The 24905-nt window shown below is 40.0% G+C and overlaps 1 protein-coding gene across 28 annotated transcripts in view; it reads left to right on the top strand.

Moving 5' to 3' along the window:
- Window positions 1-24905, top strand: part of camk2g2 (calcium/calmodulin-dependent protein kinase (CaM kinase) II gamma 2) — a 63601-nt gene that overhangs the window by 15919 nt on the left and 22777 nt on the right. For all 28 annotated transcript variants that reach the window (XM_026941118.3, XM_026941011.3, XM_026940966.3 and 25 more), the window contains exons 3-10: window positions 12043-12102; window positions 17270-17324; window positions 17840-17905; window positions 20163-20235; window positions 22387-22489; window positions 23000-23083; window positions 23178-23272; window positions 23962-24084. In XM_026941118.3, coding sequence (XP_026796919.1) covers window positions 12043-12102; window positions 17270-17324; window positions 17840-17905; window positions 20163-20235; window positions 22387-22489; window positions 23000-23083; window positions 23178-23272; window positions 23962-24084 — 659 coding nt within the window. The remainder of the gene's footprint in view (window positions 1-12042; window positions 12103-17269; window positions 17325-17839; window positions 17906-20162; window positions 20236-22386; window positions 22490-22999; window positions 23084-23177; window positions 23273-23961; window positions 24085-24905) is intronic.

Below are 24905 nucleotides of genomic sequence, written 5' to 3'. Positions count from 1 at the left end.
TGTCTGTGTGTGTGTTAGTAAAGGGATCCCTTTATGCGCTCGGCCACTTAGCCTTTCTAATTGTGCTTAAAGTTTATCCAAAATTCCACACATCTGATCACGAAGATTTAAAAAGAGAGAGAGCAGGTTGTTGACAGTCTGTCATAGTCCCACTCTCAATATGTCATGATTAGGAAGCAGTGACTGTTTGTTTTAGCCATTTTAACATAGGGCCATGTGCAAATCTGTCAGAAATGTCTCCTGTTCTCTTACAGTAAACACTTAGCTGTCTTGGACAGCACGCAGCAGCGTGAACATTCTCTGACAGGCGCAATCGTGCATGAAAATACCATAGAGTGTAAGAATTTAGTGCGTAAGTGGTTGAAAAAGCTAGGTAATGCTCAGACACGTGTCTAGTAATTTTTTTTTGTTTTCCACCAAATGGAGCTTAAAGTGCATGTACAGTACATCTAAAAATGTGATTTATTTTTTTATTTTTTTTTATTTTTTTTTTTAAATGGTTAAAACATCACTTGGCTCAAACATCACAAATTCCATTTAAGCCGCTGCACCTCCGAATCAAGCCAGTTCAGGTGGTTTGGGGATCTTACAAGGACACCCAAGAGCTTAATCAGGCATGCCCTGCTGAACGGAGAGCCCAGGACAGAGCCAGATCCTGCTGGCAAGATTCTGTCTCACAGTTAGCTTGGGAACATGTGGATTCTGTGACTGAGGATAGAGAAGACTGGACTGAGCTCCTCAGCCTGGAGCCACTGCGATCCACATCAGGAAAATTGGAAGGAAAATGAATGAATGAATGAATGAATGAATAAATGAATGATTGAACATTCTCAGTTCTTCCTTTTATATATGATCTCAGTTTATCATGTCACAAGATTGGCTCAATGGCTTAAACCCATCATGGTGCCATTTGCCAGTTATTACAGAATGACATGTAACTAGAAGCTGTTGTCTCCAGAATCACAAGCTAGCATGTCTGATGTTAAAGATGGCCAAAATAATTGTGGTTGTTTTTGTATATTTTTACCAGTTTGGCTGCTGTGAAATAAATCACTAAGAAAACAGTGATGATGATAATTAAAAACAATGTGATTATTCTACATAAAGCATTTAATGGTACAAAATGTCATGTTTAATGATAGTAAGAAAACATTCCTATGCATTATGTGCTGAATGTTGAATTAGAGTAGGTAGCTGTGTTTCTGCACAGTGCAGGACTAAAGATTGCCATCTCTGACTACTGGCTACTCTTGCTAGAGCTTGCTGAGAAGCAGTGATGGACACAGAGAGAGGCAGGAGCTGTGAGACACGACTGCAGTGCAGGTAACGGATGGAGAGAAAATGAAAGGAAAGTGAGAGCGCTCTGTGACGTGGAAGACGGGTCAGCTGAGTGTTGCCATGGCAGGAGAGAGGATAGGATGTCATAATACAGCGGGTGCGAGAGGGAGCGTGACGAGCTGCATGCGGCGAGTCGTGATCAGCTCCTCCTTCCTGCTGTCTGACGTAGAAGCAGTGGATTAATCTGACTCACCTAAGAGTCTGCAGAGAGGATCAGACACTGTGACCTCTTATATTACTTTCAGCATAAATCGAAGCAGACACAGCGTTCACAATGGAGCCGCAGTAAAAGTAGGCATCATTTTGGATCAAACCCATTACCTGAGTTATTCTGTCGCATGCTCCAGTCTTCTGTTATTGGTCTTCTGCTGAGACTGAGAATAAACTCAGCTCTGTGAGGGGCAGATCACTGAGTTATGGCCCACGCACCCCCTTTTGGTGAATTTTCATCTTTTTTCTCCATCACTGCTCTTTCTGCAAGACTTCTCACCCACCTTCATTTTTGTAATGTTCCAAAGCAGACTTGAGAGAAAAAAAATGCTGCATAAGTAAAATTATATGATGATGTTTTTGTCTTTACATTTTTATTATCATTATTTTTTTTTTTAACCTGAGCTCCTGACACACTATCACAGCAACAGGACACTTGTACTCTAAGGGCTGTGACGCACTAAGCTGACGTCGATGCACTAGCGCCAATCACGGCTGACTGATGATCACCTCCCGCTGTCTCACCATCGCCTCACGTTGAGGAAACAGCACAACACAAAACTACTGCTGGCTGCAAACATCACAAAACAACTCTCCATAACAGCACATGGCTGTATTCAGGACATTAAAAAAAGAGTATATTTTGGGGTGGAAGGTGTCCTTAAATGTCAAAATAAGAGCATGTCAAAATAATAGCTTACAGCAGCATCAGAGTGTGTGTGTGTGTAGCAGTATACTGTTCATGTACTGTAGTATCCTGTCTCCTGTTTGGGATGCAGCCGAACATTAGCTTAGTTAGGCTTTTCATGCAACTCAGCTAGAGCTGATAAGCGAAAAATGAAAATTGAGAAACCCTGTTAGTGCTCTCGAGTGTCATTTGCTTGCTCCAGTGTCTTCTGCTGCACTGATTCACCGATGCTGATTCATGCTTTATCAGCAGTGATGAGAACTGACTGGTGCCATATGTGCACAGAAACTAATTGCGTGGTTGTAGTATTTTGGTCATGATGAGCACAGAGGTGTGAGGTGCTCTGAGGGGAAAAAAAAAATAATTTCTATGTTTCCTTTTTATTCTTTTTTCAATTTCTCTTTTAGTCTTCGTTATTTGCACTAAACAGCGCACTCATGTCTGCGATGTCATTGTCGACATGGAGTATTTCATTATTTGTTCATATTAGCTCCATGTACAACGGTGTGTCTATGCATCCTGTGTGTATTTGTTTGTGTGTTTGTCTGGCAGTGCGATGGAAATGAGAGTTTGGTGCAGACTGTTGCTTTACTTGCTGCGTGGTGCTGTTTGCACTCCTCGGCTTGGGTTTGGAAACTCAGATATTGGTTATTTGTTCTGGCAGCTCTGTCGCGTAAAGTGTGTGCTGCAGTGGTATGAGCATAAAAGCCAAGCAGAGCTCTTTCTCTCTGTTACGCCAACATGAAATGTCTCTTTCTCTTGTATTCAACACACTCTCACTTTGACCCCCCCTCCAAGCTTGTCTGGTGTTCAAGTCTGTTTCAGTTTGACTTAACTGCTCTAATGAGATGTGACTGTTGTGAGGTGGCAGACTGCGCACCCTGTAGCCTGTAGCACCCTGTCCACTGTGTTCACTCCGCATCCTGGAGAGACCTCAGTGTCTCACGTTAGACACACACACACGCACACAACTCAGAACTCTTATAATCTCTCACAGCCATTTTCACACCCTAAAAAGAAACTGCATAAAAAGTGCTGCTACCCCATTTGTACCCCCTAGCACCAGACCACAATATAGCAGGGCTGCAGAGTGCGTGTGTGTGTGCGTGCGTGTGCGTCCACAGTCTGTGCCAGGCCTGAGGCACAGGCCTATGTCGATACAGGCTGACATTGATTTCAGGATTTGTGAGCCTCTCATTTACAGTGACTGTGAGCTCTGTTAATCAGCAGCTCAGAAGCAACTCCACTTGTCCCTCTGAGAGTCTGCACTGAGAGGACAAGTGTCTTGTACTTCTCTCAGAGTTGCTGCCCGATGTATGCTTATGTCATTTGAGGATTACCCATCAGGCTCTGCTGATGTGAAACAAAACAGGTTACAATGGGGGGGGCACCTGGAGGAGAAAAAGTGTACCTACGTAGAAAAAAAATATATAATAGGAACACCTGTACACCTGCTTATTCATGCAAATATCCAATCAGCCAGTCATATGGATGCAAGATCATGTAGATACAGGACAAGAGCTTAGATTACTGTAGACATCAAACATTAGAATTACAGCTGTGGGTTACATAAGAGCATCTCAGTTTCCACTCCTGTCATCTGACAACAGGCTACAGTGGTCACAGGTTCATCAAACCTAGACAGTTGCAAAAGGTTGCCTGGTTTTAATGAAAATGTCTTGTGAAATCTGTAGAGGAATGTAAGGAATGTGACAAATGAGGAAGTAATTACGGCCACACACAAATACTGTAAACTGCTTAATTTGATGGTGCTCTTATTAATGTTTGATAGTGTTTCTTGACCTATAAAAATCATACGGTTTAATTTATTTTTTAATGAAAAGCACTTAACACTTGCATTATTGTTTAGTCTCGCTAGTTTCTTCATTTCAGGCTGAATGCATTTTGTACTGACCTGGAATTTATCTCTGCCCCCAGCCAAAGCAGGGGTGATCAGTTTTGCCCCTTTTTCCTGAAAGGGAACTAACTAACTAAGCATTGCAAAGTTTGTAATTGCAATTTATAATGCAGGCAGATTCGGGAAAAGGGAAACTGCTTCTTCAAGATGAATTTCTTGCTCTTCTGGAATTAGAGGCTGGCCAGAGCAAAACATACACTGGTCCATATACCTGTGTGTCTGTCTCAGTCTTAGAAGCATTTAGTCCCATCTTAATTATGTAATGGAATAGACAAGAGTAGAGATGACATGAGACTTACTCTCTCGTCTACCGAACAGCATCAGAATACATATATATATTCTAATATTCCTAATGCTCAGGAAGCATTGTGCTGTTGCTGGTGGAAACTGTAGTCTGAACTCTCAGGTGGCTGTTTTGAGGTCAGTAAAGTCACTTGGACTGCTTGGGTCAAGCACTGGCATTTTAACAAGGAGCTCACCTGCTGAGAGATACCTGTGTGTATGCATAAGTGCTGAACTCTGACCCCTCCGTCTTTCTGTCGAGGACTCAACCCTGACTGTTGGCTCTTGAGATCATAGTAAGGTTGGTTCTGGTGAGCAGAGGGTGAAGAAACGAGACAAAAAGGAGAAGAGAAGAGGTGAAGGCTGAGGAAGGCAAGGTCTCTGGGTTAAGGAACTTCTCGATTTGACTCTTTTTACAGAAGAGAGGATGAATCTTGCTCTCACAATAACAGCCATATTGCAGACCTAAGAGCTGCTCTGTTTGACCCTCTCTGGTCCTGGAAGGAAGGAGCATTCTGTAAAGAGGCTCGGTTACTGTGACTGCTGGAACATTTTCACTTCTCTTCCTCCTCGTTCCCACTAGGGCTAGGTGATATGACAATATAGTATGGATACTGTGATCAATTATGTCACAGTACACTTTTCTAAGATATCGTGGATATCATGGTGTCTTTTTATTAATTAAAAAATAATAATAGTTACAGACTGACTGGACTGGAAGCAGCTGTTGTGATATTCAACTTTTGTACTTTTTTTAAATTGTAAGATGTTAATTTTTTTTAACCTTTTTTTTTTTCTCATTTTTTCGTATGAAATATTTTTATTTTTTAATAATTAATTTTTATTATTTTATAAATATTATTTATTTTTATTATTTTTGTAGCCATTTATTAAAGTATGATTGAATAGTTTTTTTTTTCTGGCAGTTCATGAAGAAAGCTATATATCCCGCTACCTATCATGTATCGTAGAAATGCCTTCAAGAATCATATGATATTTTTGTCCCCTATTTCCTACACATACAGGCAAAACAATCCATATTCAAGTATTTCTTTTTATTTTTTGTCTTCCTTTTTCCCTAATTTGGTCACCTCAGTTTCCACACACCAGCCAGCTCTCTCCTATAATATGACAGCTATCAACCGGGGGAAGTGAGGGCTAACACGTCCTTCCTCTGAGACATGTGAAGCGTTTCAAACTGCGGCTCATGCTGTGTCACAGGGCAGTGTAACACACACAGAGGAAAGAGCTATCTGCCCTCTTCTGCATACATGAGCTCACAGACCCCCAGACTGTCCCTGTGATTGACAGGGGAGGGAGACAATGCCTTCCCTCCCACACAGTTTTTTCCCTTGGCTCTTGGCCATGAATGGTTGTTACATCATCAAGATTCAAACTCACAATCTTCTGATGGTAGGACGAATGTGTTTCTGTTGTGCCTCTAAATGTTCTTTATCTCTTGAAGGAAAAGGGTTCTGACTAAATGCATGTCATTTAAAGCATGTTTTAATCTTGCGTTTTTGTTTTTTTCAATTATGTATAGTTTTAAGTACATTTTGAAAAAAGGACTAATTTTTTTTCCCCCTAAAAATATTATATAATATTACATGAAAATAGTTAATGCTTTTCAAGTCTATCTCTCTCCCTCCCTCTCTCTTTCTCTCCCTCGCACTCTCCTTCCCTCTCTCTCAGCCAAGAGGAGGAGGTGTGCTTATGTAAGTGTATTCAGCCCGGTTTGTTAAAAACAATACTGTTTCCCATGCAGGAGGAAAAGCCCACCCTCCACAAATGCTGGAAAGTTTATAGTGTGTGACCGATTTCTGAACTCTCAGGTAATTGTTCGGAGGTCACTTGGTTCACTCGGACACATCGGGTCGAGCACAGAGTGCATCGTGTCTGAAGTCAACAGCTCGTCTGGGTTACTGACATTTTCACTTGCGGTAAAAGAGCTCAGCAGTTCCTTGTGTGTGAGCAGTACTCACTAAGCCCTCTCTCTGTAGCAGTTAGACACCTTTTCAGATCTTGTAGATTACAGAAGTGCTAAACTGCAGCATTTGCATATTTTTAGCGCACTGGACCATTCTGACCACCGAGTTGAGCTGTGAAAGAAAAGACTCTCACCTCCCCTTTCTCTGCTTCAGTTTACCAGAAGACATACAGCTCTCCTTTTCTATCTGTCAGTTTCATTTTAAACCTAAATACTGGTTATGTAGTAGTCTTTCTGGATGTTTAAAAAGCCTGCCGATATTGCTTCTGTTTGTTTTTCTTGTTTTACATCTGCAGTAAATTTCACTGTTTGAATACTATGCATATATTTTATAAACATTAAAATGTGGATTTTTGCCAAATATGCAAATGTTAATATTTCACATTATTCTATCATTTGCTTAAAAAAGGTAATGAAATGTATTATCTGAACTTGTCAGCTAAACCTTCAGATACATGTTTAATTTCTGTTTGCTGTTCTCGTGCATTTCAATTACTTTCCATTAAGAACGTTGCAACTAGGCTTGGGATGACTGACAGCCGTACCAGGAATCGCAAGTAGATTTCATCTATCGTGATGTCTATCAAGTCGGACGATTTTAAAAGTCTGTCAGAAAACATGGTGTCTGGAGCTTTAACACTGACAAAAATAAAATGTGTTGTATCTCATAACATGTTTCCTTTCATCTGTTTTGTAGTTCTACTGGGTGTCCCAAAAGTCTCCATACATAGGGGAATTTAACACTTTTTAGCAAATGTAACTTTATTTACAAAACATCCTCTACATGATTGCCATTTCTTTGTAAACGCACACAGATTCATCTCTCCCGCTCACGATGAACTCGTGTTAACACATCTGGTGTTATGCACGTAACTGCATTTCCATCACAACCATGCAAAAGCTTCCCCATCCAGCCATGAGAATGATTTCAGTTTGTTCTTCTTTTGTACTTCTTAAAGGCTATCTGAAAAAAATTATATCTTTATAAACTAAGTATGAAAAATTTTGGAAGACATTTTGCTGAAAAGTGTTCATTTCCCCTGTGTATGGAGACTTTTGGGACACCCTGTATATGAATCTTAACAACCTGCTGTCTGACTTTAGAGCAGAGCAACACAACATCTTCCTCTGATGCATCTTAGATTGCCTTGTCCATGTCATGGAAGTCATGGATGTCTTCACTCTCAAAACATGAACGGAGATTTAAATTAAGAAAAGGACACATTGTGGTTTTCACCGTACAAGAATTCAGTGTTCACCACAGAGCACATGCATGTGTAATTTATATCATTTTATTTCAATTTTATAATGAGTTTGGTTACAGCTAATAACCCATTACGTTTATCTACTGTCCCGACTTCAGTTTTGCAACGTTGTTAACGGGTTATTAATCATAATTTTTAAAAAAACAAACCTCTAACACTGGTGATTGCAGCTGCAGCCGCCTCGTAACCAGCTTCCAGTATTTTTTCCACTGTAATGATGTAACGTTATCGTCATATTATATAATCTCACAAGCCAGGCTTTTTTCTTATTTTTCTTATTTCTTATTGTTTCATTAGTGGTATCGTTGTGCTTAATATGGTATTCCGTCTCAAGGTCAGAAACTCTGTTTCAACACTAATTAAAATTGTAAAAATCAAGAATCAAAGGATAACGATTGCTCGCTGTACCAGACTGAATTCAGCAAACGGTTGAGTTGATTAACTTTCAGTGGGAAAAGCTGTTACTACTGGAGACATAGTGTCGATGAGTGAGTGAGAGAAAGCATGTTCGTGCATATATCTGTACTGGCCTTGGTTGTCAGCCCTTTACTGCTGCCGTTCAGATTAATCACTCTCTCTGCGTGACTGATTGGTGTGCAAGCTCCGGCTTGTGCAGAACAATTTCACATGTGGTCAGTCTGATTGCTAATGGAAAGTGGTTGATAGAGACTGATGCATTAGACTGTCTGGTGCAGGTGGCGAGATGAAGTGAACCCTAATCACACCTCCGAGCCTCTAGTTCGCCTGGAAAACCGGTGTCATGGCAATAGAATCAGTCTGTCTTCTCATTTGCGGAACAGGAGCGTGGTGGTCTATTGAACGACCACAGCAGTACGATGTGGTCTCTCTGCTTGTCTGTCTCTGTGAACCCATGTTGCTGAGTCAAATCTATGACATCATGGGCAGACTGATGCAAACTGATGCTTGTACAACACATAGCCTAACTGCTGCCCTATGATTCCTGAAGCAAATGCTTGTTATTGTTCAGAAACTTTTCCAGAACCTGCATTGGTTTTGCTTTGTAGGTTGTAGTATCCACATTGATTTTGAATTCTTACTCAAGAAATTCTACTTTTTGATGATGTAGAAACTATTCAGGTGGATTGCACAGTGCTTTACTAAAGGTTAGTACCACCAGTGTATGATAAAATGCAGAAATATAGCAATTTATTAAACAAGCAATTATTGCTTTCCTGAGTAACTACAGAGTGTATTGAGTACAACAGGTTTATTGCATTTATGAATTCAATTAAACCCAATTATTTATTGTATTTTGAGAAAGTACACTAAAAAATATTGCGTGCAGGTAGAAAGTAACTGAGATTGGGCAGGATTGGTCAGAATTACTTCAGGAGAGGGCAGGGTGGGATTAAAAAAAAAAAATCTTTGTCATACCTGCAGTCTCCTCTTTAACACTCAGTCTTTTGTTAATACCAATGTTAGTCATATTCACGCAACAGAACAAACTGAACTTGATGTCTGTGCACTATTCCTGCTAGTTTACGCAGTCATCATCATTCTGGTAGCATGGTAGGAAGAGAACAGACTTCCAGAACCTCTGTGTGGGGGAAAAGGCCCTATGAGAAGGAGAACATTGAAAAATCAGGGCTCTGCTTTGCTGCATTTTCACAGTTTAATATTACAGCCCTGACAACATTATTGGAATACTGTGTGTGTGTGTGGCTGTGTGTGGCTGTTTGTTTGCATGCAGCCTCTGTTTCTGTGGGGTGCACATACTCCTGTATTGTGTTTATCCTCGGGAAACAGCTAGGAGGCAGATTAACTGTTCTGCAAAGAGCCGCAGTGGTGCTGAATATTGAGAGTCCAGTGTTAATGCGGTTCGGTAATAAGACCTCTGATCCTGCTTCAAACACGCACCAACACACTCACACTGGCCCATTTCTGAAAAAAATTAAACAAATTACATGCCTCAGTGCTAAACCACGATGCAATTTTATAAACAGACAAAGTGTTTCAGCATTGCATGCTGTGGGTGGCACACACAAACCATCGTGACTGTATTTACAGTGAATAAAATCAAGATGTGTCAATGAGTGGTAAAGCATACATACCCTGCGCTCTGTGTGTGTGTGTGTGTGTGTGTGTCTGGGGACTCATAACACTGAATGTAATCTTGACTGGTCATACTCTGGTGTTCTTTATTCATTTATATTAAGTCTTATAGAAAAGAGCAAACACTAAGCTCTGTACTTCAGGATACTGTGAATTGTTTGCTTTCAACTGTTTTGTTGCGTAATTGATTATTGATTGGATTATTATTTGTCCTGTTGCTCCTGTTGATGTTTTTCCGTTGCAGCCAGTCTCCACTGTCAAGGTGTAACTTTTGGACTCCTGTTACAATGCATTTTCTCAGACTGGCGCATGTTGTTATACAGTGCAATAGATGCAAGACTTCCCCTTGTACATGCTGAATACATTTAGTCTTTTTCTCTCTGTATCTGAGCTGAATGGGAAAAACTTTGCTCTTTTGCTCTACAACTTGAAGTTTGGGTTAGTTAACTTTAGATTTTAGACTTGTACGTTAGATTCTGCTATAACTTTTAAAAAATGTGTGGCATAGATTTCTGTAGGACACTGGCTAATTTAATCGATTTCCCTTTGTTCCAAAGCTATACGTCAAGAGTACTAATTCCTCATCTGAGAGAACTTCTGTTTAATATATAAAGCAGATTTTTTTTTTTTTTGAAATAACAGTTTTGTGGTCACAATAACTGTTGTGCCATTCTGATGTCATGTTGGAGTTTCAGGACTGTGGTGTTAATGCTGATTTATTTCCATCCTTGCGGCTTGAAGTCCCTACTTGGACGAGAAAGAGTGAGAGAGAGAGCAGACCCAGCAGGACCTGCTGCACTGAATGCATGATTAGAATTCCAGTCCTGCTGCTGGAGATGACAGACTAACCAGCACTCTGGCTCTTAGAGGGAGTGTGTCTAAGTGTGTGTGTGTGTGTGTGTGTGTGTGTGCGTGTGTGTGCACGCATATGCTGTTTTATATATATGCGTTAACATTGCTGCTGTTTTCACTGGTGCCCTCCTACTGCAGTTGTCTGAAAGTTTACAGGCGTGCACATCTCCTGTGCTGTGTGGCTGCACTGTGTGGGGTCTGTGAGCCTGATTTATTGCTGTGCTGTAACCGTAGGTTATGTGTGGGTGCATCTAAGCCTCTTGGTTTATCTGGGGTACTTGGCACATAGAACATATTTTCATGTATTGGCTCGCTTGGTGTGTTTTTAGATGTTTATGCGTTTCAAGGCACCCTGTAGTTCCTGTTGAATTCCCCAGCCGACCTGAAAGCTCCAACGTTTTCATTAGGCAAGCATCAGGCTTCTGTTCTGTCTGCTCCACTGGGTTAATGCCTCACACTTATCTATGCAGCTGCAGGTCGCATTTCATTTTTCATTGTCTAACCACATACACACACGGCCATAGACTGACTTTGTAACCAGACGGACACTGGACTTACAATTCAATTTGATATGTGTAGTGTTTTTAACAATAGACCTTGTATTAAAAAAAAAAAAAAAAAAAAAAAACAGCTTTACAGATTAGATGCAAATTTAGATCCCTAATGAGCAAGCCAGATGCGACAGTAGCAAGGAAGACTCCCTGAAATGATATGAGGAAGAAACCTTGAGATGAACCAGACTTAAAAGAGAACCAATCCTTTTCTGCGAGACACCAGATAGTGGGATTATAAATCATATTTTTATAAATCATACTCTTCTACAGCTGTATACTATAAAGTCATGTGTGTTGAAAAAAATGTACATTATGTACAGTATGAGCAGGTTGTGAATAAGTCCTGGAATGAGCACAGGACCGTGTTTATGAATTCAGAAGCAGTTCTTGGGTACAAATCTACAATATCCACATGAGATTGTCCACAGAAGCAAGCAGGAGTCTTGTGCATAAACTGTTTTGGGAAGTGTAAATCCTTGTGGGTATTAATGTGATTCACAAGTCCAGAAGCTCTTTAGGCGTGTGATACAACAGTGTACGTATCCAGACAATCTGCAGTGCTTTTCAGTGGATTTTATTGTCTTTTCGTCTTTTTTGGTGAACCGGTTGTTTTTACAACATTTATAGATAATTTAGGAAAATCCTGATTAAGGTTTTAAAGGTGAATCATGAGCGGGGAAAAATCAGTGTATACAAGGCACAGGCTGATTCTTCATCTGTTCCTAAAGCACAGAAATAACTTTGTTGCGGTCCAGTAGAGTACATTGTTTGGCAGTTTGTTGTGTTCTTGTTAATGCGGGGATTGTGTTGAAGATAAATGTTGGATGTACTTTTTGAAAGCATTGTAAGCATCGTCTGTGTGATTATTTCCACAGATCACCAGAAATTGGAGCGAGAAGCTCGGATCTGCCGTCTGCTCAAACACCCCAACATAGGTGAGTATCTGATACACACGCACACATCAACTTAAATCATTTTGAAGTTACAAAATGTACAGATTGGGCAGTGTGAATTGAGTTGATGTGAGGACAGCAATCAAAGGCACAGAGTGAGTGGAGCTCTAGATCAGGGGCTGTTAACTAGCGGACCGCTGTTAACTAGAGGACCTCTAATCTAGTCTTTGAAAAATACTGTAGAAGAAATGATCAGTGTGTGGAAAAAACTGGCTGTAGTTCCGTGACGCTACTTTTCTAAAAATGAACCAGTGTGGCTTCTGTAGCTTCAGTTGCAGTTTATCTCATGTATTTATGTAAATTATTTAGCTGAAGGCAGCTCATCAGACCAGAGATTAGAGAGAACTAGAGAGATCAGAAAGGGAAGTTTTTCTTTTATTATTTCATTTATCTGGTCTGGTCTGATTAGTGAAATGATGACGTGACTTATTTAAAGGTGCAGTAGTCACATTTTTTGTAATTCCTCACTTGTACAAGTAACCTGGAATATATGTATGTAAAAACAATTCATTAAGCCGTGGCCTTAGCAAAAACCCGTTTGGAAAACTGGCTTCTGGTCCAGAATGCTTGTTTTGTGTTTAGATACACCTCCGGTCAGTCGTTTAATATAGACACTCATCTTTTACAGGCCACCTTGGGTCCTGGGGGCAGAGCTTTGTGAACATGGGTGGGAATCATTCAAATGTTGAACCCACCTAAATGTTAGTGACCTAATCTTTTTTTTTTTTTTTTTCCCTAATGCACCTTTAAAAAAAAAAGTTGATGACAAAAAGAATGTTTAAAGAATGCGAGACAGAGAAGTATGTGTTTATTTCCCCAGCTTTAAAATAGACATGTCTGATCTGTTCAGAGCAGGGGTGTGCATTGGGACAAAAAAGTCACAGCAGCAGGCAGTTTTTACAGTCGTACAGGAGGTCAGATATGAAGCTTGCAAGGCAAAGAAAGACCACATACATTAACATGAAAATGTACATGTTGCTCACATGGCTCTGTCCAACGAATTAACTGCTTTCATTCATTCATTTTCAGCAACAATGATTTACCTCACTAATTTGTTTCTTTTTGGGAAATAAAAGCAACTAGGTGGGATAGAACAAACAGTCATGCACACACCTTTATTTCGGAGTCACGCAGGTCAAGTGCCAAACAAACATAACTACTTCATTTTATCGTATTTTAAGCCACTTGCTACAAATTGTTAAGCATTAACAGGTAACTGATGTCACCATACAGTCAGATTAGCTGCTTATGGTGACCTTTGCCAGTGTGGATTTTTGTGTTGCTGTACCTTTACAATTTTTTTGTTAAATACCCCTGCTTGAGTGTGAATGAAAAAGACAGTGTTAGGCAAATGAGACACAGGCCGAGAGCTAACTGATGCAGTAATGTGAGGCCAATTTGCATTAAGTGAAGGAGAATGTGCATGAAGCTCACCATAACAAGTGTGACCTCATGCAAAATCATGAAAATAATGGCAGTATCACCTTACCTTTGAGCATGTGAAGTTGCTGCGCTCCTGCTGGTTATGAGTTATTGGTCATACTCACTACATCTCTGCTGTGAATGAAAAATCTGCTGAACATGGATGAGGTTACATCTGACTGCGTCTGTATTTGCCTTTATACTTCTGACTACATCTATATTTGTCTTTGTACTTCTGACTATGTCTATATTTGGTGGAAGAACCAAACATGGTTCGTGACACCCATTTGTCACACCCACTAGCACGATTTCAGTTTTCAGTTATCCACATCATTCTGGATGTTTTATAGTAGTGAGTGTAGACAACTGCACTCGTCTTTTAAACTTGTCCAATTTATGTACCTGAAGACACCCCTCAAATGCCTTCAGGGTTAAAACCCAAACCCAGTTTCCTGGACCATTTATTCCCAGCTGTGGTCCACACCTTCATGTACATACGTTGTTTTAGCCATTGAGCAGGTTTCCATCTAATATCAAAAATAGTGCATCTCAATGATGATGATTGCAACCATTGTGAATTTGGTATTTAAATAATGAAAATAAATAATGCATTTGTCTTTCTTAGCTAGCGTCTCACTTGATATTGGATATTATCTAGCTTGTTCTTGGCTCCTGTAAATGTAAACAGTAATGGCACAGCTGTAGAAAATACAAGATTTATCCCATTACCTGTGGTTCTTTAACATTTCACTTTACGTTAATTACTACCCAACTGCACGCACTGAAGACACCTGTTACCTGCGTCCACAAACAAGGCAGTAAATAACTCTACAGAAGCACTGTAAACAGAAATAGGATTAACTTCTATTTTAATGTACCTATATTCAGATGATTGACAAATTAAAGGGAAAAAACAACATAGTCATAGTGAGACGTCTCCAGAATGGCTTCAGTTCACCCTGGCACAGATTCAACAAGGAGCTGTACTGGAGGGATGAACACCATTCTTCCACAAGATATTCCTTCAGTTGGTGTTTTGATAATGGTGGTGGAGAGCGTTGTCTAACACGTCAGCACGTCTGTCCTCCTGGGATGCCTGCCAGTCGCACCTGATCTGTCTGTCATTTCTTCTCACTTTTGGTCTGTCTCTTCTCTCTCACTCTGCTTCTCTTTTCATCTCACCTTCCAGCATCCCACATTAATCTCTAACTGTATGCTTCTCTCTCTCTCTCTCTCTCACTCACTGACTCCGTCTCAAAGGGACAGCTTATCTTGTTGTCTGCTCTGACTGCAAATAAACTCTTAACAAAGGGGGCAATTGAGAGGGGAAGAAAAAGATCCTTTTACTCTCATTCTCCTACTCTCATCCACATTCAACACACACTTAGCAATACTTAATGGTATACGAGCAGCACTTACATGTGTTTTAAAACTACTTACTGGATGGATTGTGTTACAGAATGCATCTAGATGGGCATTTAATGTGAAATACATTGCAGTTTCCAGGAAATATGCAATATAGCTTAGATTTTGATGTTTTTTTTTTTCTTTTTTCGTGTTCTGCTTTACGTATTAACTGCTTCTTTCTGTTTAGCTGATCTGCTTCTTCTGTTTGTGCTACTGTTCACACCTGAGCTATGCTATGAATGGCTGCTGCAAAAAGGCAATTTCTCTTGCATGACCAATCAACAATTTTTTTTTAATTTAACCACCTATAAGTCATCCCATCTCAAAAACAATCTCTATTACAAGCATTTACCACAAAGCATCTTTATGACGTCATAATATTTGACAGTTCAAGAGTGTCACTGATGCACAGTCCCAACAATGCCATAGCCATCAGTGACCGAGAGCCAAGAGAGCAAATTGGCTGTGCTCTCTTGGTAGAAGAGGTGGCATACTTTCTGTCTCCTGTCTCTCACAGTGACACTGGCCAATCATGGGCATCCGTGAGCTCATGTATGTGGAAGAGGGCAGATAACACTATCCTCCAGGTGCGACACGCTGCCCTGTGATGCAGCATGAGCAGCATTTCGAAAAGATGTGTTAGACTGACTTCATGTGGAAGCCTTCACCCACACCAGCTGACAGCTGTCCTATTATAGGGGAGCTCATGGCTGGTGGGTGTGAACTGGCAGGTGATCATTTTGGGTGTCACTGATGCATCCACTACTGACATCGACATTAGGGATGGGCAATTTGTGCAAGATTACCATTTTAATAATATTCAGTTATTCAAACTACTGCCCATAGGCACAAAATATTACATGTATGGCACAAAAATTTGCATAGAAATTATCTGCTGCAGTATGCATGGATGCGCAGTGTACTATGCGTTATAAAGTACACTGAATGACACTTTCTGCACCTGTCGCGCCCCATCACATTCCACTTTTAAACTTTAATTAATTTCACAACTTACTGCATGTTTATCTAGCTGTTAGTTAAACTACCTTACTTATCGTCTGCATGCAGCTAAGTCAGTTTTTTACTTTAGAGAGAGAGAGAGGTTCTGCTTTAGAGATTACATCTTGCAGTTTTAAATAAAGTTTAATTAAACTGAAATTTAACCCTGTTCACTATACCCCTTACCTTTTAAAGCTCAATCACTGAGACAGACCACCCTACGAGATGTGGCAAGAAGCTTCTCAGTTTCTGTTTCACAGCACTGAAAAGCTTTTACATATTTTCCGTGACCATGGGATAAAAATAATGAATAACGATGTGTTAGATGTAAGACAGATAGCAATGATATGTTGGCGAGTGGATTTATGCCTTTTTCGCCTTAAAATGTTTCCTGAAAAATAAACTGTTTGATAGCTTGCCGCTAATCCACAGTGTGCATGCTTTGACGAAGCACTCACCCGCTCGTGGATGATGCTCTTCCCTGTGCTAGGCGTGCAACTTTTGTAATTGCTATTAAATAATGCTCAGAAACAATGAATTTACAATTCAGAATGTTAAGATTATACTGTGTGTTTGTGTTGGACTGTGAGTCCCATTTACTCCGTGCCAGTGGTAAAGCCTGGCCAGATTTCTGTTTGTGCTAAGATCTAATCATGCTAAACGTGTGTGTGCCCAAACACGAGCAAATATTGTGTTTTTTGTTATTATGAGAAGTTGTGTAGCTGAAACACACAAATCTGCAATGATTGACATTGGAGCCAACCAGCCAATCATTTATCCCATTATTCTTAGCAAAAGTGACAAAAATGTGTACCCTAACTGGTAAAAGAGCAGGACAAATCACACACAGAAGCACAGCACAAGCTGTTACAGAGCTGCAGATACATATTAATTACAAACATGCTTTCATAAACTTATCTGTTAGGAATATGAATTGTAATATATGGTCATAAGAATGTAGTGTTGGAGATTATAAATTTCTGTGATTATAAAGTTCTCTCTTTATTACTTTTAATGTCCTTCTAGCCTCTTCATTTGACACTTCTCTTTGCATGTTTCTCTTAGTATAATGTCAAGTTCTCACAAATTTCACAAATCAACAAATTTCTGTCTTTATTATAACAAGTGATCTATATGTGACATGAAACTTGGGTAGATGTCCTGTCACTCTTGAAGTGCCCGCTGCATGCCAAAATGCTGAATCTGAATCACTAAGCTAACTCTCTTGGCTTTCTTCAGTCTTATGACTGAAAGAATAGCTGCCTCCAATATATTCACATTCTGTATCTGACTTTCTCTCTCCCTTTCACTCTTTTCTCAGTGCGACTCCATGACAGTATCTCAGAGGAAGGCTTTCATTACCTTGTCTTTGACCTGTGAGTACCTCAGCTGACATTTTTTTTCTATATTGGATGATACATTGATGTGGTGGTGCATTTCTGCATTCTCAGCAGATTTATATGTGTTCCGTGACAGTTTTCTGCACTATTATTCCAAATCCCTGTCATGAGGAACTTTTTTTAGCTGATGAAGTTCTGCTGTTCACCATCATTATGTGATCATATCACAAGAGCACTCACCGCATGCATCTTAATGGGTTTCTTCATCAAAAAGTGCTAGCGTGGCAAAAAAAAAACAAAAAAAAAAACTTTCCACGTGCCACAATCTTTGATTTTTACTGGATTTCATTCATTATTAGGAATTATTTGTTATTTGGGGGAACCATTTATACAGTTTAAACACTGCTCAAAATGGAAATCCAAGCTAATCCACATACCTTTTTATTTTTTAATCAATACATCAATCTTCTCTATGCGTGGGTCACTTTTGTACATTTTTTTCAGCCTTGTGATAATGACAAATCCCTTGTTTTGTTTTTTTTTTCCTGTAGTGTCACTGGTGGAGAGCTTTTTGAAGACATTGTTGCTAGAGAGTATTATAGCGAAGCTGATGCCAGGTGGGTCCAGTTCAGTGCATGCAACATTCACACACCTACATACACACACAAAATAAAGTCCTGTTATTGAGGAGTGTTTTGCCAGGCCACTGTTGTAAATAATACATTGGTAATTACCTATCTGGCTAGAATAATGGTCACAGAAGAACAATGAGCCTAAATATTATTTACCTGTAATGTAGACTTTGTTCACACAGCAGGCTATTTTTTAAATATGATTTTTAGACTGCATGTGAAGTGTCTGCATTGCAAATATCAAGTGAGTAAACTCAATTTGTTCTGACTGCTTGCATATTCATAGTGGTCGCTATAGTAACATTGCAGGTGTGCATACATCTACTGGTGCACTGTAGGTGAAAGTTAGCTCCTTGGCTTGCTACCAACATGGAGATTTCATCATTGACTATGTTTGAGTAAGAGCATTGTTCGTTCACGTTATAAGTGTATTCAGTCTAGACAACAAAACAAAAGCTGAAGAGTTTTTAAGCACAGAGATCAGACAGGCTAACTCTAAACCCAGTGACTCTCTTTCCCTCACCTTGTGCATTTTGGCTGTGTTGTGCAAATTCACATGGTCATGAAGCACCCGCCAGCCTGATGATGTTTTTTTTTTTCTTCTTTTTTTCAATAATAATAATAATAATAAAGAGATAACCAGATAACCAGGTTTGATACCTGTCTGAGAATAACCTTAAAAGATGAACACTGCTGTGTTCTTAAAAACACACAATTATTGAAAATGTTCTTCAAGTCCCAAAAAAATGCTTGCCAAGAGCATATCCTATAGCAGCTCTGAAACCTTTCAAAAGCAAATCCTTAGCCCAAAAAGAGGACAGATAACCAACAAGACGCATTGATGATCTACTTTTCACACGAAGTAGTTATCCTCATCACCAAAGATAATCTTTCATGTCTAAAATCTTCACCAGGAGTAGCTTTGGACTGGTGTGTATGAAGCTTGTGAGAATTACTTGCAAAAATTGTCTTAACACCAGAGAAAATCTTTGTGAAAAGCTGGGAATAATAATAACATGTTATACATTGTCAGAGCAACTCTTATCGAGGAGAAGGAGTTAATCCTAAGACTTAATCTTAAGCATGAAGTACGGTGGGCACAAGTACGTTGTCGTAAATCGATCAACCACATCCTATTACTGTAGTACGAGTTAATAGATGTTCACAAGAAGTAGGCAATATGCAAAGCACAAACATACCAGTGTTGAGTTCTAGCTCATGTTTATGAATTAATAATTAGAAGAAAGAGACGTTAATCACAAAGATAACTAAAGATAACCTCCAGCTAGCACATCCCGTTACATTTATTCATTCATTCCACTTCAGTAACTGGTTTATGATGGATCCGGAGCCTGTCCCAGGAACACTGGACAGGAGGACACATCTAGTGATAGCTATTCAGTATTTATTAGGAGTGTTATTCCTTTACAGGGTACCGCTCAAACATATCATATTTACTGCTCACCCCTCGAAGCTGCTGGGACTGCTCAGACTGAGAGATCATGTAGGCCAACTTTACTGAAGCAGTGGGCAGCAGAAACACTCTAAACACAATATGGGGCCAGAAGGCCTGGAGGCCAAGCCTGCCACCTAGTTTCTCAGATTATAGCACAGACGCGGAGTTTGCCACCCACAGGCTGCCTGCTTGGCACGCTTGGAAAGGCTTCATTTTTGTCACTTGATTCCGCAAAATCAAGCACTTGGGGACCCGACAGTTAACATTGATCTTTAAAAAATTAAATGATAGTAATATTTTCCTTTTATCTGTGTATACAGTTTAGCTCCATTGGTGCCAGTGTTAGTAATTTTTTTCCTTTTCTTGTAAGCATTACGATTTTGGCAGCTGAACTCTAACAGTTATCTGGTTACAATATAGCCTAGAGAGATTTTTCAAATGACAAAAAGCTAGTGTGTTTGTAAGGTAACTCGGGTTCAGTCTGTCGACATAGTGTGCTATGATGACTGTTCAACAGTAGAAAATTTGCTTTGGCCCTTAGGTGGCATGATAAATTTATCTATTTATATTCTGTGGACTTTCTCTGGCTGTGTGTTTATAATTGTAAAAACAAACCATCCATCCACACAGTTATTCAGAGACGTGCATACCTGCCAGTGGCAGAAATATACAACAGCTTTAACTTTTTCCCCTACTTGTTTTGCTTTCGTAGTCTGCTGGTGTTAAGGGATTGATTTTCTTTTCCCCGTCTTTTATTTTCTCCATCTCTCTCTTTGTCTCTCTCAGTCACTGCATTAATCAGATCCTGGAGAGCGTGAGCCACATTCACCAGCATGACATTGTGCACAGGGACCTGAAGGTGAGTCATGCCGTTGTTATGGAAACCTGTGCCGAAAGCAGAGCACGTCATCAGATGACCCCAATCCCACTTGAACCCCCTTCACTTGGCAACTGCGTGGCATCACATGTGCACACACAGACTTGCAATGCAAAACGTCATTCACTGCCCTGGAGAACAACGCTTCTGTTTTTTTTTTTTTTTTTTCCCCTTTTTCATCAGCTCTGTTTTGTTTGAGCACCTCAGAGTCTTGACATCAGGGCGTGGTTGACTGGTATCACATGAACAACCAGCAACCACAATAGCAGGAAAAAAACATCTAATGCACAGGGGACAGATTTACCGTTTATGGTTTATCATTGAGACTGGAAGTTCCATTAGATTCAGCACATGCTCTGTTTATTTCCTTCCACCATGCATCTCAACAGTTCATTTAGCATCATTGTTTACACACTAAAAGTAGTACAGATCATCCAGTGGGCTCTGAGATCCATGTGATTGTGTCTAGGTAGATGAGAGGAAAGGAGCAAGGAACTGTGGAGAATAATCTCCCTTGACAGTTTCTTAGGGGGAATGTGGGCCTTTCTGGTTCTCTGGGACACGAGGACACAGCAGAATAGGCTGCAGAGGCAGACCGGGAGATCGGGTGCTAGAGAGTGCAGTTTTTAATGTCTCCCTCTTTCTCTCTGTCTCGCAAGCTTAGATACATTTCACTGTCTCTCACAGATTACTTCTAGCTAGAGACAGCAGACAGACAGAGAAACAGTAATCTAAAGAGAGAAAGTGGCATGGTGGTATGGTTACCATAGCAAGAGGTGTGACGTCAGGCTGCAGTGAGGGAGGGGGTGGACTAGACTTATAATGCCACCTCTAATTCATTTCATCACTCATGGCCCATGAGAAATGGAGAGAATGCAGGTTTACAGCTGATTCAACACATCTGCTAATTATTGTTGAATGTGATTGATTAGAGCAGGAAAACCCCATGTTTACATTCTGAAGTTAACGATTGTAGACTAAGGATTCTCTTTATTGTGCACTGAGCCTCTGGGATAGCAAAGTGAGACAACAGGGTTTACTTCTGCCCTCTCAGCATGAACCAACACACCCTTCTCACTGCCTCTATGTGAATTAAACAGCCAAGAGACATTAACATGCTGTCACATCTTTCTTCCAGTCATGCACTCACTCAGTCACTCACTCACTCACTATACCTGGAGTTCAACTTAAAATCTGCTTAATACTGAACAATGAAGAAAGGCCCCTAATGGGATGTGCTGTGTACATTGATGTCTGCTAATGCTCATCACAGTTGTTTAAGCCCTCTCTCTGTATGCTCAGTGTAACCTTCAGCATAATTGGCTTTAGGATGATGAGCAGGCTGAAGTGCCAGGTATCACAGTTCAGTAGAAAGTTCTCCTAATGAAGGTCACACAGCTTCACAACAGAGGAGAAAATGTCAGATTCTTCACGTTTGACCTGATTGTTTATTATACTGATTTTTTTTTTAAGTAGATGCTTTTTTCTTTGTTTTCTGGATGAGAAAAATACCTCGATAGATTACTTTAAAAACAAAAGTCTTATGTTGGTAACTTTTCCACCACAAGAACTTTTTTGGGAAGTCTTGAACTTTTAGTGTATTTCCACTGGAAGAATCAGGACTGATTTTTGTTCTTTGGCTGTATTCCCAGGAACCTTAACTTTCTTCTCCAGAGTAGATAATTTTCTGGAGAATGACTGGGATGGAGCTTGATGATCTGAGTGATACGGATTGGTCAAACTCGAGCTTACGGAATGACCAACTCTCTTACGTATAATTTTAAACACTTGCACTAAGCTAGTAGTTGATTACTAAAGCTTGTGAGCAGAGGAACATGACCGACAAAACGAAAACTTTTTCATGACACATTATGTACATGATTCTAGTGCCATTAATGTTAACATTCATATAACAAAGCCAAATAAGACACGTTCAGTCTGAAATCCCTCCATGTTCACTGTATTGCTCTAGTATTGCTGTCGCTTTTGTTATTTTACAGTGTGGCAGAAGCACAAATGAGGAACTGTGTAGGTCTTGTTCAGGATAGTCCCAGAACTTTTTAGTTCGTCAAATGATTTCAGAACCTCAGTGAAAATGTGTCTCAGTACAAACTCTTTCTTTCTGTCTCTTAGCCAGAGAACTTGCTGTTGGCCAGTAAGATGAAAGGGGCAGCGGTAAAGCTGGCTGACTTTGGGCTGGCTATTGAGGTGCAGGGAGACCAGCAAGCCTGGTTTGGTAAGAATTTTACAATATTCTCCACATCTGCTGCAGCATAGTATCCCTAACTAGAGTTGAGAGCTACTTAGTCCACGCAAAGTCACTTTAGTCACTATTCACCCACACATTTTTGTTTTATACAACATACCTCCTATAGTGTGAAGTAAAATTAATCTTGATTGATCTGAAATTACCCAAGCTGCTCCTTTCATGCATTATTCTCTTGTTCCTCTGTACCAGTCTTTAATCATGCACTCATCTCTGGGGGAGAGGGATGAAATATAGTTTCTCCAGGACACGGTGCTACATTTAACACGAAACAGCAGCAGACAGCAGTGCAAGCAGACAGACAATAGACTATACACAACACTATTCAATAGACCAACTTAAAAATAAATAGGCATTAAATGAACAAAAGAGTAGGAATTTAATAGGTAGTTAAATAGTATTCAGCATCAGATTGATGAAATGATGAAATTTTTTTTATGATTGTTTGGGTTTCTCTGAGCTTCTGGTCTCTGTGTGCAGGTTTTGCCGGCACTCCTGGCTATCTCTCCCCCGAGGTTCTGAGGAAGGACCCGTACGGCAAGCCTGTTGACATCTGGGCGTGCGGTGCGTCTTCTATCTTGATGTTGCTTTTTTGTCTGGCCTGCATTAGGGCTTTATTGTGCTGGATTTAACGCAGTGTGTCTGTGTATGTGTGTAGGTGTGATCCTGTACATCCTGCTGGTGGGCTACCCCCCATTCTGGGATGAGGACCAACACAAACTCTACCAGCAGATCAAAGCAGGAGCTTATGATGTGAGTAATCAAATCTGAAATTATGATTTTCTCTTTTCCCTACCTGTCCTTTATACTGTTAAATGTATATCTTCCTCAGCAGTGTTGCATAGATTCTTTCCATTTCTTCTTTAGATTCGATTCCAGATCAATTCATGCCAGATCAAAGGATTTGAGGCAGTGTTGCTTTTCGGCGATTAGTCTAGTTGAATTGGCAAGCAGTCTCATCAGTCAAACCTGTGACATGCAAAACGTCACACCCACGGCCAGCCGTATCGACCAAGAGTGACAAGCCCAGACTTTATGCCCCTATTAATTTTGAATTGGCTGAGATGGAGAGTTGAGTCACTTTCTAATCAATCATGGAAGCCCTTGTCCATCACTCCTAAGTGCACATATATTCAATAAGTTATACTAGAGTAGCTGTATGTTGGAGCCGAAAATCAGCTTCTGACTTCATAACTACTCTAACAGTGTTGTTCATAAAATAAAAAATAAAAAATTATAATGTAGTATAATCTTATTAAAAATAAACAGTCATGTAGATAATTCAGTAGATTTATGAGCAAGAGTTGACTTTTTTTTAGTATTTTTTAGTCTTTCTATTCTCAGTGTGTTCACAGTACTTCTGTTTTTGTCTTAGTTTTTTCGTAACATAGTAAGTTTTTTCTCTAACCTGTCTTTCTTTTTGTACCATCTTTTTGTCTCAGTTCCCCTCTCCAGAATGGGACACTGTTACTCCAGAGGCCAAAAACCTCATCAACCAGATGCTGACCATCAACCCGGCTAAGAGGATAACTGCTGACCAGGCCCTCAAGCACCCATGGGTCTGCGTAAGTAACTCTCAGTTTTAGATGATTTTCACAATACCACTTTTTCCTTACCAATACGGAAACTTGAGTATAGGCCAAAATTGGTCCCACATTTTTTTAAACTTTAAAATGAGTGATTTTTAATTGAAGCACTTCACTTAAGAGGTCATTTGAAATTATCATGTTGAAAGTGGTCAGATATTCACCTACTAGCACAATATGCACAATACTATCCTACATGAAAGAATGCATAGTTATCAACATGTCACAAGACCACAGCTTTTTTAAAATTCAAATTTCAGTCAAAAAATAGTTGAATTTAAATGTTCAGAGGCAGGGATGAGCAAATCATAAATTCATTAGTTCGCCCACCTGGCAAATGAAAGCTCCAGTGTGCTGCCCAGTCACATATTTTGTTTGCCCAGAAGCCTAATTAATCTAATTTACTAGCCTAACATAATGTAATAACGTATGGTGAGCTAGTTAGCTAGTTAATTAACAATAAGGGGAATAAATGAGTATATGAATTCTCAGGGATTTGATGACTCTGTGCAGCCATAGACCTTGTCCTTCGATGTAGCACATTGTGTTTTTGTCCTCAAGCAAAAGTCAGGAAGTCATTGCCCAACATTTCAGCTCTGAGATGGGTTCTCTCTCACCATCTCACATAAAGGCTAGGGCCTGTATTTTCTTTGCTGAAAGTCAGTAAATGTGACTGTGAACTGCCTACTTTCACAGGGAGAGGCAATTTGACTGACATGGCTGATGACCACAGGCCATTTCCTGTTGAGAGTAACATGCTTACTCAGCACTTAGTGCTTCGTACCAAAACTCTCAAATAA

Source organism: Pangasianodon hypophthalmus, chromosome 3 (assembly GCF_027358585.1).
Source record: "Pangasianodon hypophthalmus isolate fPanHyp1 chromosome 3, fPanHyp1.pri, whole genome shotgun sequence".
Lineage (NCBI taxonomy): Eukaryota > Metazoa > Chordata > Actinopteri > Siluriformes > Pangasiidae > Pangasianodon > Pangasianodon hypophthalmus.
Note: the sequence above shows the minus strand (reverse complement) of the source record. Positions and strands in the feature narration are given on the sequence as shown.